This window comes from Streptopelia decaocto, assembly GCF_964273445.1.
Source record: "Streptopelia decaocto genome assembly, chromosome: 11".
Classification (NCBI taxonomy): domain Eukaryota; kingdom Metazoa; phylum Chordata; class Aves; order Columbiformes; family Columbidae; genus Streptopelia; species Streptopelia decaocto.
The window spans coordinates 8,237,847-8,252,648 of NC_138666.1; the positions used below are offsets into that span (position 1 = coordinate 8,237,847).

Consider the following 14,802-nt stretch of genomic DNA (forward strand, 5'->3'; position numbering starts at 1 on the left):
GGGCTCAGCAAATTCGGGCCATCCTTCCCAGGGCTGTAACACAACACCCGTGAGGGGGGAGCAGGAGGAGGAGGAGAAAGTGCAGCCGGATGATCTATAAAAGGGTTTTTTCTCTCTCCCCTGCAGCAGCGGGAGGCAAAGCGCAGAGCGGCGGGAACGGACGGGGCTCCGCGCACACACCGCCAACTCAAGGAAAGGGCTTTCTCCTCAAGCCGCTTGTCTCCATTTCCCGCTCCCCACGGGAACATCCCCCAGCTCCAGGGCTGAGCCAGCTCCCTGCTCCCAGCATCCCCCCTTGTTAGCAAAACTGGGTGTTTGCTGGGAAATAGGAGATTTATCTCTCCGGGGTTTGTTCCCAAAGCTCGCCCAGCGCTGACAGCCGCCGTTGGGCCCCGCTGCTCCGGCACCGTTACAAAGAGTACGGAAAATACAAAGCGAGATGTCAGGCTCACCCCTCCTGACGATGCCCAAACAGCTTGCCCATCAAACTCCGTGCCTGCCGCCACATGGTTTTATTCACTGTGAAAGGAAACGATTGAGCAAATGATGAGTTGAAAGTTCCTTTTTTTTTTCTTTTTCTTTGCGTAAACAAACAGGAAAAAATAAAATGAGTGTATCATAGTATCATGAGTAACAATGTGAGATATTAACAGCACCTCTGCAGCAGCCGCCTGTGGGACCAGGTCCTGCCATTCCCACCCACGGGAGTTGGTGTCCCCATAGGCAGCACTGTTGGGTTGGCACATCTGCTGGCACGTTGGGGTGACCCAACCCAGGGTATCCCCCTGGGGACAGGACACCAGCACTGGAGCACCCATTTCCCATATCAGCCATATCCAAACCACAATTTTTCCAAATCCACCATTTAGTCTAAAGGTTTTGTGGAAAAATAGTCATTCCGTTCTTCTAAGCACTCAATGTTTATATCGTTGAGCAAAACACCAACCAATTTTATTTACTGTCTACAAGAAGGAAGCTGACAAGATATTCTGCCCCTGAGAGGTTCGTTTAAACCCAGCAGTGCTCAAAAAGCAGAATGACATTTATCAAACTTGTTCAACAGCGCGTGAGCAAAGCAGCAAATATTGGCAGCTGAGAGAGCGACTCCACCGAGCAAGCAACCCCTCTGAAGTCAGCTCCAGAACCTATCTGCTGATTTTATCTCTTACACGATTTTCCCAAGAATTTTTTGAGAAGTAGCAGATTCTCATCACTCAGGGTTTATCTTCAGCACTGTTTTTAGTCTGTCTTTTAAACTGAGTTTTAGCTGGGAGCTAAGACCTCACCAGTCAGTCCCAGTCCCACAGTCTTGGTACAGCCACAACAACCTTCCTGGCTGCTCTTCCTCTTGCTGGCCACATTCTCCCAGCTGTATTTACAAAGAGTTTCTATTTACTTCAAAACAAACTGTGTATGTAAACTGACAACACACAGTCCATCATTTGGACCTGGCACTTCTACCCTGCTAGGAGGGATTCAGGGCAGTTTGGGCAGCTCGCTCCCAAAACGGCTCAGGTGCTGCCACCAGCAAACCAGCGACCACACAGAACTGGGCTGACGGGAGGTGCTGCGCTGCTTTACTTTAATAAAATCACTGTATCCTCCTTTTTTTTCTTTTTTTTTCCTTCTTCCTCCTCTGGATCAATGAGTTTGCTGTATTTGCAGAGGGCTTATTTCATCAGCTAAAAGATGCCAGAGCCCCCAGTTTCCTAATTTCCCCAAATAACGAGTGGAGAACCATGGTGCCCCCACACAGGCAGCCACCCCGAAACCACACACCCCCCCAGCCCTAACTCATGGGCCTCAGAAGCTGCTATTCACTCCAGTTACCAGAAAGCTGAATTAACTAGTTTTTAATCTCTCGTACTGACATACAAATGATTTCCAGATCTCAGAGAAATCCAGTGTTTTGTAATCTCTCCACAAATGTTCCTATGGGAAATTATTCCCTGCAGGATGGCCAGGGCTGTCTGACTTCTCCATTGATCCTGCTGCTTTACAAAGATTAGATTTCTTAAATGCATTTTTTGATAGGCACCAGTTTGGTTTCACTGTACAAGTCATACATGGTTGTTCTTGGGGATGAGCACAGCCTGGAATGAGACTTTTTATGCACCTCATTTTGTCTCGAGTCAGCAGTTTCAGGTCATACATTTGACCAAAGCCAAAACAATCAGAAATTACTTTTAATCATTCAGCGTTATTACCGCCTTGATTATAACGTCTCCATTTCATATGTGGTAAAAGCCACATAAAGCAGGCTGCATATGTAAGTATATATTAGCAGAGAACGCTTTTAATGTAATAGCCAATGAACAGGAAGAAACACAGATTTTACTATGCCCTCCTAATTGAACATGCAGACAGCATGTCTTGATTTTCAACTTCAGCTAAATTCCCCTTTATTTCCTATTCAAATAGTGGCTCAGCAGTAACAGCACCAAACACAAGCGGGGCAGAGGGAGGAACAGGGCGAGAGGCTCAAAACCTTCGCATTAACTCCTGTTACCATCGGTTTTGACTCCTGCTCTGGAACAGAGGGAGCACAAGGGCAATTGCTGCCCACTGACATTTCCCCCCTCCCATTTGGACTTTGTCTCTACTGGAGGATGATGCAGTTGGGTAGAGGTGGCCAAAAAATCCCCCACTACATCCATCCTGCCCCTCTGCAGAAGATGCTCTGGTCTCGACTTTGCGGCATGACGCTGCCTTGGCATTATAGAGATGAACTAACAGTGTGGCAATCCTGAATCACTGGGCTTTTTGCAAGATTTACTCCCAAATAGAACTAATATTTGGCATTGTGAACTATTTATTCTCTCTCGCTGCCCATTTTGAGGCAGCCTGAACTGCGACCACCCGGATTCATCTACAGCTGCTTTTTCTCCTCATAATAAAGAACGTTTCCCCCAACTGTTTAATCTGCTGATATATGCAAGAAAAAAACCTCCCCACAAAACGTCCCAGAGCCTCTGCTGTTTTGCCAGTGCCCCGGTAAAAAAAATAGGGCAGTAAGACAAGGAAACAAGCACACAAGCAGCAATTTCAGAAGTTAATTGGTTAATTTTGGATGCACCGCTGACCACTCCAAGCACAAGTGAAACATCAACTAAAAACTACAACCCCCCTCACCTTGTTATTGCAGCTCAGCACATTTCCTGGTCACATCTGCAATGAGAGACGTTGAAACGCACTTTTTTAAGAATAAAGTATAATAATGGGTACAGATCTGCAGACTGAAACCATTCTGAGACATCAACCCAACACACTCATCATCTTTGGAGCCTTCCCCCTGAAACAGAGAAGGTGAATTGCAATCACAAGATCCGTAGCCATCACGTCTGGTTATTTGCTAATACAAATTCTTTCCAAAGTTGTTTGGGTCAGTAGAAATAGCCTGGAATAAACCTCAGAGTCGCACGAATCCCCACAGGTCTTGGGAACAACCCCCACGGGTCCAATTCGTGCTCTTCATTTCTCTTCAAAAGGAGAGAAATCTGGAGTAGCTTTATGAGGATAAGCCTCTTGTTGACAGGCCAGGAGCTCATTGATTTATTGATCAATTTGATTTATCAAAATCAATTTCCAAGCCTCGTGTGTTCCAGCAGTGCCCTCTGCTGCAGCGCAGCCCCGGGCCCATCGGTTTGGGGGGAATATTGTGGAAAACAGCAGTTTTTTAATTAAAACACACACAATCTCCTCCCACCACAAATACCTTGTTCTTTTGATAATCCTTCTCCCACACCCCATCAAATCATTCCCATGCAGACCTGGCGTACGACAGAAGATTTTTCTAAGAGCCTTTTGGACTCGCACATAGTTTTGAAAACTTTAGGTCTTAATATGCGTTTTTTAAAAACCGTTTCTTAAAACCTGGTTTAAACATCAGTAAACAACCACCAGATTTATGGTGTATTGGAGGGGGAGTTGCCTTGGGTGTTGGTTTTTGTATTCTTTTCTTTTACATAATCACTCACAGACAGAGCAACAATCAAAAGGCTGCAAAACCCTTGTTTTGCAATGATGGGAGGAGTTTAAACCAGAAAATAAAACCTGTGGTTATGTGTTCACATCAGACTGTTGCCACATACTTTTTTACTTTTTTTTTTTTTTAATTTCCCTTTGAGTAACACACCACGGAACAGATTTTAGCAACAAGTGCATTTGTAATATCCTTAGTGAAAAAAATAAATAAATTAATACCATCTGAGCAGCATCCATGTCATACTAAGACAGGGTTTCAACACTTGCTTTATAAACTGCCCATTACTCATTGCTGCTTCTTTAAAATAATTAATAACACTTGTAACCTGTTCACGTCAAGCGAGCCGTAGAAGTGAATACACCGACTGAGTGAATTACCTTCTTGCAGCAGGAGCTCCTCTTACAGTCTTCTCCAATCCTCACCATTTTTATTCTGTCTATTCAGGTTTTTTATGAACAGGGAAGGTCTAGGCCGTGGATCAGAACCTGAGCTGTGATATAAATCCATTTTCTAGTCTTTTGTAACACACAGGACATGAGAAAAGCCCTTGGAGCTTCTGCAGCTGAATCGTATGTCTCAACATCAAAAACCGCCTGATAGCAAAAAAATACCAAACAGGATGCTCTCAGGACCAAGCCTATGTTAGGCAATTAAACCATAATTTAAATACTCCATCACATATGCAACATCTCTAAGCAAACCTCAGCAGAAGCTCAGGCGCAGCTAAATGAAATAATACTAAAATCTCATTAATTGTAACCCAGTTTTTCTTTCTCATCTTACTCATTTCTTCCTCTCCTATTATTTTTCACTTTACCCTTTTCCTGCTGTGCTGGACTTGGCTCATCGCAAAGATTCGTCCACTCCAGGTCAAACACCATCATTTCTGAAGTTGACGAGTCATCTATAATCAAGACGACTCATTTCCTTATTCACGGGATGTTGGACACTAATACAGCCTTTCCTTTCCCAACGAGAACAAAACACAAGACTTCAGGCAGCAAAAAAGCTGAACTTCATTTCACTGCACGTTCCCAAGTCCTGGGAAAACCTTGCAGGGCTGCTTGCAAACAGCAATCACCCTCCAAAATCAAAAAATAAAATTAATACACCTGTATTTTTAATATGCCTGTATTACAAACCCGCCCGGGACTCATTAAGAAATCTGTAAATAGTCCTGTTAGTGCAAGAGTAGAGCAATGACGCGGGGTCCAGTTTGGTTCTACTAAACCTGGCCTGACCTCCCACACACAAACACAAACCCATCATTTTGGAGTAACGTGGCTCAAAATTCCCCAGCCAACCATTTTATCCAGTCAAAATCACAGTTAATTACAAGGACCTGATAGCAAGTAATAAATTAATTACTGATCACCTGCAATTTTATGTGGAATATTCTGGTAAGCCCACATGATCAGAATTGTGTCTTTTCACAGCCCACTGGAGATACAGTCAAATACTCAACACAGCCACAAGAGTGGGGAAAAAAAATGGGAAAAAAAGGATTTCTGCAGTACAGAAAATGACTTCAGCCAGGGTGCAGGAACAGGACGTGAATAGTAACGAGTACAGAACAGCCATTTCAAAATCTGGTTTCTTTTCTAGTTGGAACAACCCTCTAAAACTCTCCAAATTCCAAGCAGAACTATGTCTCAACAGCACAGGCTCAGGGGTAATTCCTGCCTTGGGAAACCCTGGAAGCACCAGCCCCTTGGCAGCCCAGAGCCAAGGTTTTCCCCTCAACAAGCCAAAATCCAAACAAGCTTTGGACTGAAAATGGCTTTGGAGTTGGTGGAACATCACCCAAATCAACAAAAGCCTCCAAGTCACAATTTCCAGATCAGAAACTACTAGTAAAATTTGCTGGTCAACGAAAAAATAACCGGAGTTTTGGATATCTGAAACAACTGATGGAACATTTTCTCAGCATCGGGATTGCGGGCAGGGGATATAAAGTTAATGCTGCCCAATAACTCAAGGAAGAACCTGAAGATCACCCAGCTGAAGGTGACTCAGCTTCGAGCAGGGACAACAGGAGCACTGGGCAGCTCATCAGCAGCATCGCCTGGAGCCGTGAAGTTCAAGTTCTCTACCATCCAACCATCCAATCACATGCTGAAACCTGAGGCATTGACGGAATTCATCAACCTCCATCCACCTCCCGGGCAGACAGACCTTCCAAAATAAAATGTAATCAGTTTAAAGAAATGCTAGAGGAATTTATCGGAACATAGTACCTGTAAAATTAATGTAGCCGGTTTTATTTCCACCGCTTTGTGGAAAATAACTTGGATTTTTTTCCTAAATGTCACCTTAAAAGTGAACAGTATTTCGCCAGTATACGCAGTTTAAGCTTTTATTGACAATCCAATTAGCCCTGTTTCTCTAGCAACAATAACACTTCTCCAACGATGCAATAACCACATAACACCACTATCATCAAATTAAGGCTTAAGTAATATATAGATTTTTTTTTAATACTGTTTTCAGCAGCAGAGAAGGCAACAGGAAGCTGACCAAGGAAATATTTTAACCAAAATTTTCAATGAAAATGTCAACTGGCTGAATAAAGGAATATTTGGGCCCAAACAACATCCAATGTGTGGGGTTTTTGCATAGAATACAGATGGGATTAAACTGCTTTTTCTTGCGGGTGGGCCCACAAGGTCCTGCCTTCCCCATGTTGCTGAGCTGGGCCGACTGGTCTCCCCTCAAAGCTCAGTTCCACCTTTATGTCACCTCAAGAAGCTGCAAAAGGAAAAAAAAAATCATTTCCACTTCATTTGGGGGCAGTTTTCTGCACCTGGTAAAAGTCCTAACAGCCATTTGTTTGAGTTTCCAAAGGTACAACTTACACTTGAGCAAAAACAAAACCCACACACACACCTTAAACCAACTTTGTGACTTTTATTGATGGGCGACAACTTTATACTTCTAGATATCACTAAACTGTGTACAATTAGGAACTCAACATTATAGGAGAGCAGACAGCAAAATTAAACAAAGCAGACTTAAAGAAATATCAATCTTCATTATTTTGCCCATTTTTTTTTTTAATTTCATGTACACAGAAGCATAAATGCAGTTTGAAATTTCTTAATAGCAATAAAGTTACAATCACCCATCTATATAGACTAACATCTTAACTCCAAATATTTGATCTGCAATGTGTACTTAAGCAGTTTCTCATCGCACAATTATTAAAATGTGTCTTCCTATCAGGAACCAGCAACTCTGCGTTTTGTACGTTTGTACATATTTTGAAGCACACAGGACCATTTCCATCTCATACACATCGGCTCATATTTTACCACTTACCAAAAACTATTGGGGAAGCAGAGAGTGCTTTTTATTTTTTTTTTTTTAATTTTTTTTCTTTTTTTAAAATTTTTTTTATTTAAGTAAAGATAAAACATTTTCACAGAAATCTACAAGTTCTGTTGCTGGTGCAGGGTTTTCTTCTATGACGCAATTAGAAAGTGGGGATCAAATGCAAATCCTCTTTTATTATCTTAGGATTCAACACTAACTCAGATTTTTTTTTTTTAATGTATTTTTGTGATTGACGAGACTGAGTCTTTTCAACCAAGTGACTTCATTCTGCAAAGTCAAAAGTCAACACAAAGCACGTTGTGCACAAACCCAAGGTATTTCCTTTAGCACTCTAGCCCGTAGTTGTGAGGGGGGTAAAAATAAAAAAAAAGGAAAAAAAAAAAAAGAAAAGAAAAAAGATTCACTCAAAAGAGCGTTTACAGGAGAAAAAAGTTAGTGATAGTTGGCGTTCTACAAAGCAGGAATCTTGCACACAGAGCGGAGAAGGGCGCGTTTCAGAGCAGGTCGACGCGGCGGTAGTACAGGAGGTAGGCTGAGCGCTCGGCCGACGGCTTCACCACCTGGTACTGGTTGATCACTTTGACGGCCTGGTCGTCGATGCGTAACCAGCCGTTGAGCCCGATTTGGAAGACGTCCGTAGTGTAGTGGCCACCGGTCGCGCTGTTTCCGTGATGATAGACAACTGCAAAGAGAAAGGCGGGATGCACATGTATACTAGAGGTAGATAAAAATCAAGAAAAAAGCTCAAATCTCACTTTCCTCAAAGCATACTCATGGTTTAGTGAGATGACACGACCTGGCTTAAGCAACAACCTTTTTAGTGCTTGCTTACATTGGATGCTATGTAATATCATTAATGTTTCTCCCTATCTCATGATTCTAAAAGGAGGTTTATTTAAATTAAGAATCAAAGGCATCAAATTGCTTTTGATAACTTCCCAGAGGATTTTCTGGGGAGGATTTGCCTCCAAAGGCACGTGAACAGCCCAGCACTCCCTCCCAAGCTTCCAACAGGCTCAGCGTGATATTCTGAGCCACCCGCTCACTCTGTCTGCTGACAACAGCAGCATTTTATTGAAAATATTTGTTAACAACCATAAAACAATCTGGCAAGACTTTTCAGATTGCGCTGGTTACAAATATAAGCCATTTATTCCCCCATGACTGTTTTTTTAATTTTGTCTTAACTGTGATTTTATCCTGAAAGCAGATTCTGTGGAGGCACCAATCTCCAAATTTATTAGTTCTTGGGCACCTCCTTAACATAACTGGAAACTGCACACCTCTGATTAACTGCTAATACTGTGCTTTCCTCAAGCATCTTCATTGTCAGAAAAGCCACCCCAGCTCTACTGGAAAACCAAACTCTGAGCTCAGTGCTGGATGTGGCAACTGCCTCCAAATGGAGAGACCTTTTATGTAGGTAATTCTAAGAATGCATATAGGAAATTGCACTTTAACTCTTTCTAGGGACATGTGAGCCCTCACCATACACTTAAGAATAACAAGAGGAATTGCCATATTTGGAACAAGAGCAGAAGTACGTAGTTATGGAATTGTTCACACTCTTTCAGATTAGTCACGCTTCAAGCTTATTCAGATATTCTTCATACTTCTACAAAAATAAACATTTCAGAAGAACTTAAGCAAAGCAAAAAGGTAGAATATACTAAATCTGTACATTTTAAGCAATTTAGGAAACTTAAACCTGAATTACTGATTTTCTAAAAGTTTTTGTTAGATAATTACACAAACCCTGGATGGTATCTGAAATGCAATTCTTCACAATTTTATTTTAGTAATTCAAAATTCGCTAAACAAGCTCTGTTTATGTGGATGAAAAGTCCTAGATTGACAGAAGAATTATACTTTTCCACATAAGGAGTTAGAAAAAAATTACAGCGGTAACACCTTTTCTTCAAACCACCTTAAATACACTGTTTGAACTTGTCCCAGGAAAACCACTATCAATTAAAGAAAAGAAGAAATCACACTGCCAGAAACAGTCCTGCATTTCCACAAGGAAGAGGTGTGTTATTTCCTTCTGGAACCTCAGCGGTCACAATCCTGGTTCAAACCCCGAAGTCACATCAGGCCACCAGCACTGGCACAGATTTGGTGACACAGACGTCAAGAAATCCGGTTCTCCAGTTTATTACTTTCTCTTGACACCAACACAAACAAGGAGGTGAAAATCAGAAACTTCATAGAGTATTAAACTTCAGGAAGTTCATTATTGCCAAGAGACTCTTTTGTTCAGTATTAAAATGCTGCTTCTGAATTCTTACACGAGCTTCTGATCTTAACTCCCAATGTAGATATATCATAGACATCGCAGACACTCAGATTGTTTCCTCACACAAAAATCATAATTTCCCATATTCCACCTACAGGACACTATTCATACCCTGCCAGCAATGCTCATCTTGAGGGTTCCAAGGGATGCAGAACTAGCACTCAAAATGCCATTTCAAAAGACATTTGAAACATTATTCTGAGAATATGTGGCATATTTTAGGCAACAATTACATTACAGCTGTATTTCAGCTTGTGCTGATATTTTTCAGGGTGGATCTGTTACAGAATTCTGGTTTCGCACAAAGCTGGATCAGTGAGATATATAAATACAGGTATAACAATATATGTTTATACGCACATATGCAAAAAACCCCGAAAGAACTAAACACAAGAATTTGAAACCCACAAGTTACATCAGTGCAACTCCAGTGTTTCTAAAATTCCATATGCAGAATTTGTATTTGCAATACAGGGACTAGAAGCATATAGATAAAATACCTGCAAAGAGCCGGTAGGTTCTTTGGCCTTTAAAAATTTTACTTTTCACACCAGGAGATAGTAGCTCTGGAGGAGGAAAAAAAGTCACAAAGGTAACAGTTAGCAAGGTTAGAAATTCAATTGCAAAGGGATCAATTATTCATTGGAGAAACCAACACTACCATAAAGAACAAAGCAAGACCAAACCCAGCAACTCACATGTGTTCTTTTTTACAAAAGAGATTAAAAAAATACCAATCCAAATTACTAACTTTCCACACAACGTCAGAGAAGAAATTTTGTTCACAAGAAAGAAGAAAACTAAAACACAGGTACCCCTATGAAACACAACATTATCTTTTCCCTAAAGAGGGGAAAAAAATGTTCAAAAATCTTTACCTTTACTAATTTCCAGATCAACAGGATACTCAATATTCTTGATAAGCTTCTGACATCCACCAGTCTTCTCATATACAAACCGCTTGAGGTGTAAAACGAGAACAGGAGGGAGCTCTTCTAGTGTCACTCTTCGACTGATCTCCACCTAACACATACAGAGAACTGAGATGAAGACAATCTCTACTTTTTTGTTAACTACTTAAAATTACTCCTTTAAATAAGGAACAAGTATTTAATTTTAAATACACTAGCAGAAGAAACACAGATTTGTTGTTATTATAATATTATTTTATGATAAATATGGCACACCGGATCTTCAACCAAAGTGTTGTCTTAAAGGAAAATTCTATAATTTTATTAGAACTTAATGTGTTAGAACGAGCACAGATAAACACACCTTGCTGGAAACCCCCCAGGAACAACTCCTCAGGATGGTTTAGTGATTAATAATTCTCAGCAAGCTATTACAGTCTAATCAAAGGTCAATAACTTGTAACACAAGCTGCTGATTTCGGAGAACTCTGAACTACAGAAGACACCAGCACCACAGCTCAGTACCTGACACAAAAGGTTTTGAAAAGCTCTTTTTATTTCTAAAAGCTGACGCCTTCTTACAAAAAGGTGAATAGAAGGAAAAATGAGAACTAACCCAAATTACTTCTTTGTTTTCAATAGGTAAATAAAATACAATCGAAAAAGAACCTCTATAAAGCAAAGTACTAAAGATTTTGGTGTAAACACCCAAACCTACATTTACCTTAAGAAATTTCACGGAATGCTCCAGAAATTCTGACCGAAATGCAAAAGCAGTATTGCAACTACTTTCCTAAAAAGCTTGAATTCTGCGTTGCTTTCAAGAGTTCCCTGAGCACACCCTACAATTCCCCACTGAAATACTGGTTTCTGCACCAGGCATCTCCAGTTTATTACCTTCATTCCCCACAAGAATCCTAAAACAATGGTACAAAGCACCTTACAACAGTATCATTAACATAAAGAGCTATTCACAGGAGGGCTAACAATGATTAATGTATTAAGATATTAGTACGCAACGGTTCAAAAATTATTCTGCATTAACCAGATGGTATTCATCATTCAAGAAGTTGTCTGAAAAACCAAGTGAGCTGTTATGCAGGCTACCGAAAAATGAGTCAGCCATCAAAATCAGCTATGGAACAGATCAGTAATTAAAGATTTTTCTTTCTAAAAAAGTATGCTGGGCTCTTTAAAAGCTTCTGAAGGAAATTCAAAGAGAAAAATATGACTTATAACCTCACCTTCTTTTTTACTAAATATTGATTTTTATATAATTACAGGCAAACAATCCACAAAGTTGCTGTCTAAAAAACCTGAAATTGAACTTGGAACTGCAGAACAAAAATGTTTTGCCTTCCTAGAAATGATGACCTAAAAACATTTCCCAAAATAACTGCTCTTGGTTTTTCACAATTTTTTAATTGAGCAAAATCTCTTGACTGTAAATCATCAGCATTATTATTTTTCTATACAGGACCTGATTCCAGGTTACTAAGAACTTCTGGCAATCCCCAGGAATCAGTATGTTATGATCAGCTAAAGCTATTTTACTCATAATAGTATGTATTATTACTTTCCACAGTTCACCCTGTTAATTTAATATGCGCTCCAGCAAAATCTCCAACCAATTAGTACACCAACTCAGAAAACGTATCTATTTACAGGCATGGTTTTGTTTAAGAGTTACTTCTCTTTCTTGAATACCTTTCAGTGTATGGGCCTGAGGGTCAAATGTTTTACCACTGGAGGACACTTAGAAAAGGTTGGTACCTCTTTTGTTAACAAGTAACTATTTGTAAAGCAAGAGCTGTATAAAAAACCCTTTTAAAAAGTGGAGTATTTGACTGTGAAGAGGTCAACAGGACACACCTCTTGCTTGGTTTTTGTGGTGTAACCCTGGACAGACTCTCTTGCCACCAAACTTTCCAGCGCATCCTGCACCGTGCGGATCTTGTCTGACTGGATGTCCAGCTGCAGGGTGAAGAAAGGCTGCAGTGTAGCAGACTCCTTGGAACTCTGCTGGTAAACTACAGATCTAGAGAAACAAAACAAAACAAAAAGTTAAAATGTAATAAAGCAGAGTCATTTTTGACAATACAGAACCTTCACGAACGGACTGAAGTCTGCTTTAGTAACTCCATTTAGAGTTAACACAAAACAATGCACAAAGGTTAAGCGTAAGTTTCAACAACTTGAATTGGCTTTACTGCAATTTAAGTGATTTTCACATCCACTTACGGCAGGGGTGTCAAACTCATTTTCACTGGGGGCCACATCAGCCTGTTCCTATTTATACAGTCCTAAAATGACACTGTTTTGGCACTTTGAAGGCAACCGCAAGGCTGATATGGCCCCTGGTGAAAAGGAGTTTGATGCCCCTGACTTGCAGCATAGTGAATGGGATTATATTTGAATCATTTTATTTATGCAAGGATTAAAACAGTAGCTGAATAAGCATCAAAAATTTAAAGAAAAATACAGACATTTTTGATAATGCATTTAAAAATATTAACCTCCGGGTTCCTTTGCGATAGAGTTTTGAAATTATGTTTTCCAACACATCTTCAGAAGCACAAAATACTGCTGCTTATCTAACTGTACGTTTTACTGCAAAACTTAAAATTGATTCCAGATTCTCCAATAAAAATGCACAACATTTTTTAGTCACTTCACTAAGACCAATTTCACAGTGATTTTAAATTGTTTGCTTCAGTCTTGCCATAGGAAATATAAACTGTGCCCCATCAAGGACTGGCATTTCCTTTTCCTCCCATCATTTGCTGTGTCCAGACTTTGTCCATGTCCTTTGTACATGAACTGGAATGTTTTGGAAAACTGTCAGGAGGAAGGACCTGGGACATGAGAACATGTTGGTTTTGGATTTTATTTTTGTTTGAAGTGTATTCAGTTGCGGCCCTTAAGTAACCTGGCTTGGTGATCATTGTTTTGTGCAGTGAGACAGTTCACTCTTCAGCCACAAACTCACTGCACCAAATGGACTCTTCCAATTTTCATTCTTCTGAAACTCTGTGGAAAACTTAAAACCATCAAACGTGCCTCAATATTTTTTTCTTTTGTTTTGAAAGCAGAATTTACATTAAAAAGCCCCAGCTGCTATAAAAATGTGGTTTTATACAGCCAAAGAAATCATTAATTTATTATATTGTTATGCTTGTTACAGTGTCTCACAAAGCTTGTAAGCAATAAGATCATTAATATATAGCTCTAATTGAAGTAGCTATGCTGAAACTTCTCCAGGTCATGTACAAAATGTTAACGTACAGGTTTAATACCCGAGCTGCAAACTCCTACCAAAAAAGCCCCTTTGACTCAGGCAGAGCCCTGAAGCATCAACAGAACCCTGATGCATCTTTATATTGGCAAATATACATCCTTTAGAGGAAAGTGAGCAGATGAAAAACAGTAGCATCTTTATTTCAGTTTAACACTTCCTCCTTGGCTATATTTAAGGACAAAACCTTCAACACATGGCAAGCGCGGGGTTTCAACAAACAAACCCTTCACTGTGGAAGTCTTGCTGCTTTTGGCCACACTTTGCAACCCCTTTTTAAGCTCATCATTATTTAATGCAATCAACAGGAAAATGCTAAACAGCTCCATCTGTTTTCAAGTCCACGGATTAAGTTTCAATTAATAACATGGCAAATATTCTGAAAAGATAACGTTAAGGATTTTTTTTTAATTATTAGAAATTAAAAACATTTTCTTCAAAAATATAAGCAGAAATTTATTTGACAGCAAAACCTTTGCTGGACTCTGATTTTCTATAGCACTATCATTTATTAGAATAATTACACATTTTAACTGGTGAAGGTGAAATTATTTTCAATGAATATTTACCCACATATTAAGAACTCTTCAGTAAGAATTTTTCAGGAAAACAGTTACTGCCCACTGCAACCCTGCTTAAACTACAACAATGTCACTGATGCATTTTCTTTTAAAGTAACTGTGCATCTGAAGGGAAAAGCTGGTACTACTGATGGAAATATTTGGCAGGTTTTAGCCGCCCTGTGAGCTGGCTTGTATAACAAATATTTGAAATTTACACAAGTCAAAAGGGATTCCTGCACATGAACAAACCAGCTCCTGAAAATACCACATTGCTTAAGGAAGATTTCTTTGTTTTTAAACAATTCTGCCTAAATAGGCATTTAACAGACAATTAAAGCCTTGAGGACTGCCTGAAGTTTACCAAGCCAAAGGATGCCAATTGAAACCATGTTTTCCTAGCTGCTTTTTCCATTTGATTT

At 40.0% G+C, this 14,802-nt stretch overlaps 1 protein-coding gene across 2 annotated transcripts in view; it reads right to left on the bottom strand.

The window, feature by feature from the left end:
* Positions 1-6,872: 6,872 nt before the first annotated feature.
* The window catches only part of USP10 (ubiquitin specific peptidase 10), a 46,518-nt gene continuing 38,588 nt past the window's right edge, over positions 6,873-14,802 (bottom strand). For both annotated transcript variants that reach the window (XM_082063155.1, XM_082063154.1), the window contains exons 11-14: positions 12,398-12,563; positions 10,493-10,637; positions 10,115-10,180; positions 6,873-8,000 (exon numbers count right to left, since the gene is read on the bottom strand). In XM_082063155.1, the coding sequence (XP_081919281.1) occupies positions 7,813-8,000; positions 10,115-10,180; positions 10,493-10,637; positions 12,398-12,563 (565 nt within the window). In that variant the 3' untranslated portion in view covers positions 6,873-7,812. The remainder of the gene's footprint in view (positions 8,001-10,114; positions 10,181-10,492; positions 10,638-12,397; positions 12,564-14,802) is intronic.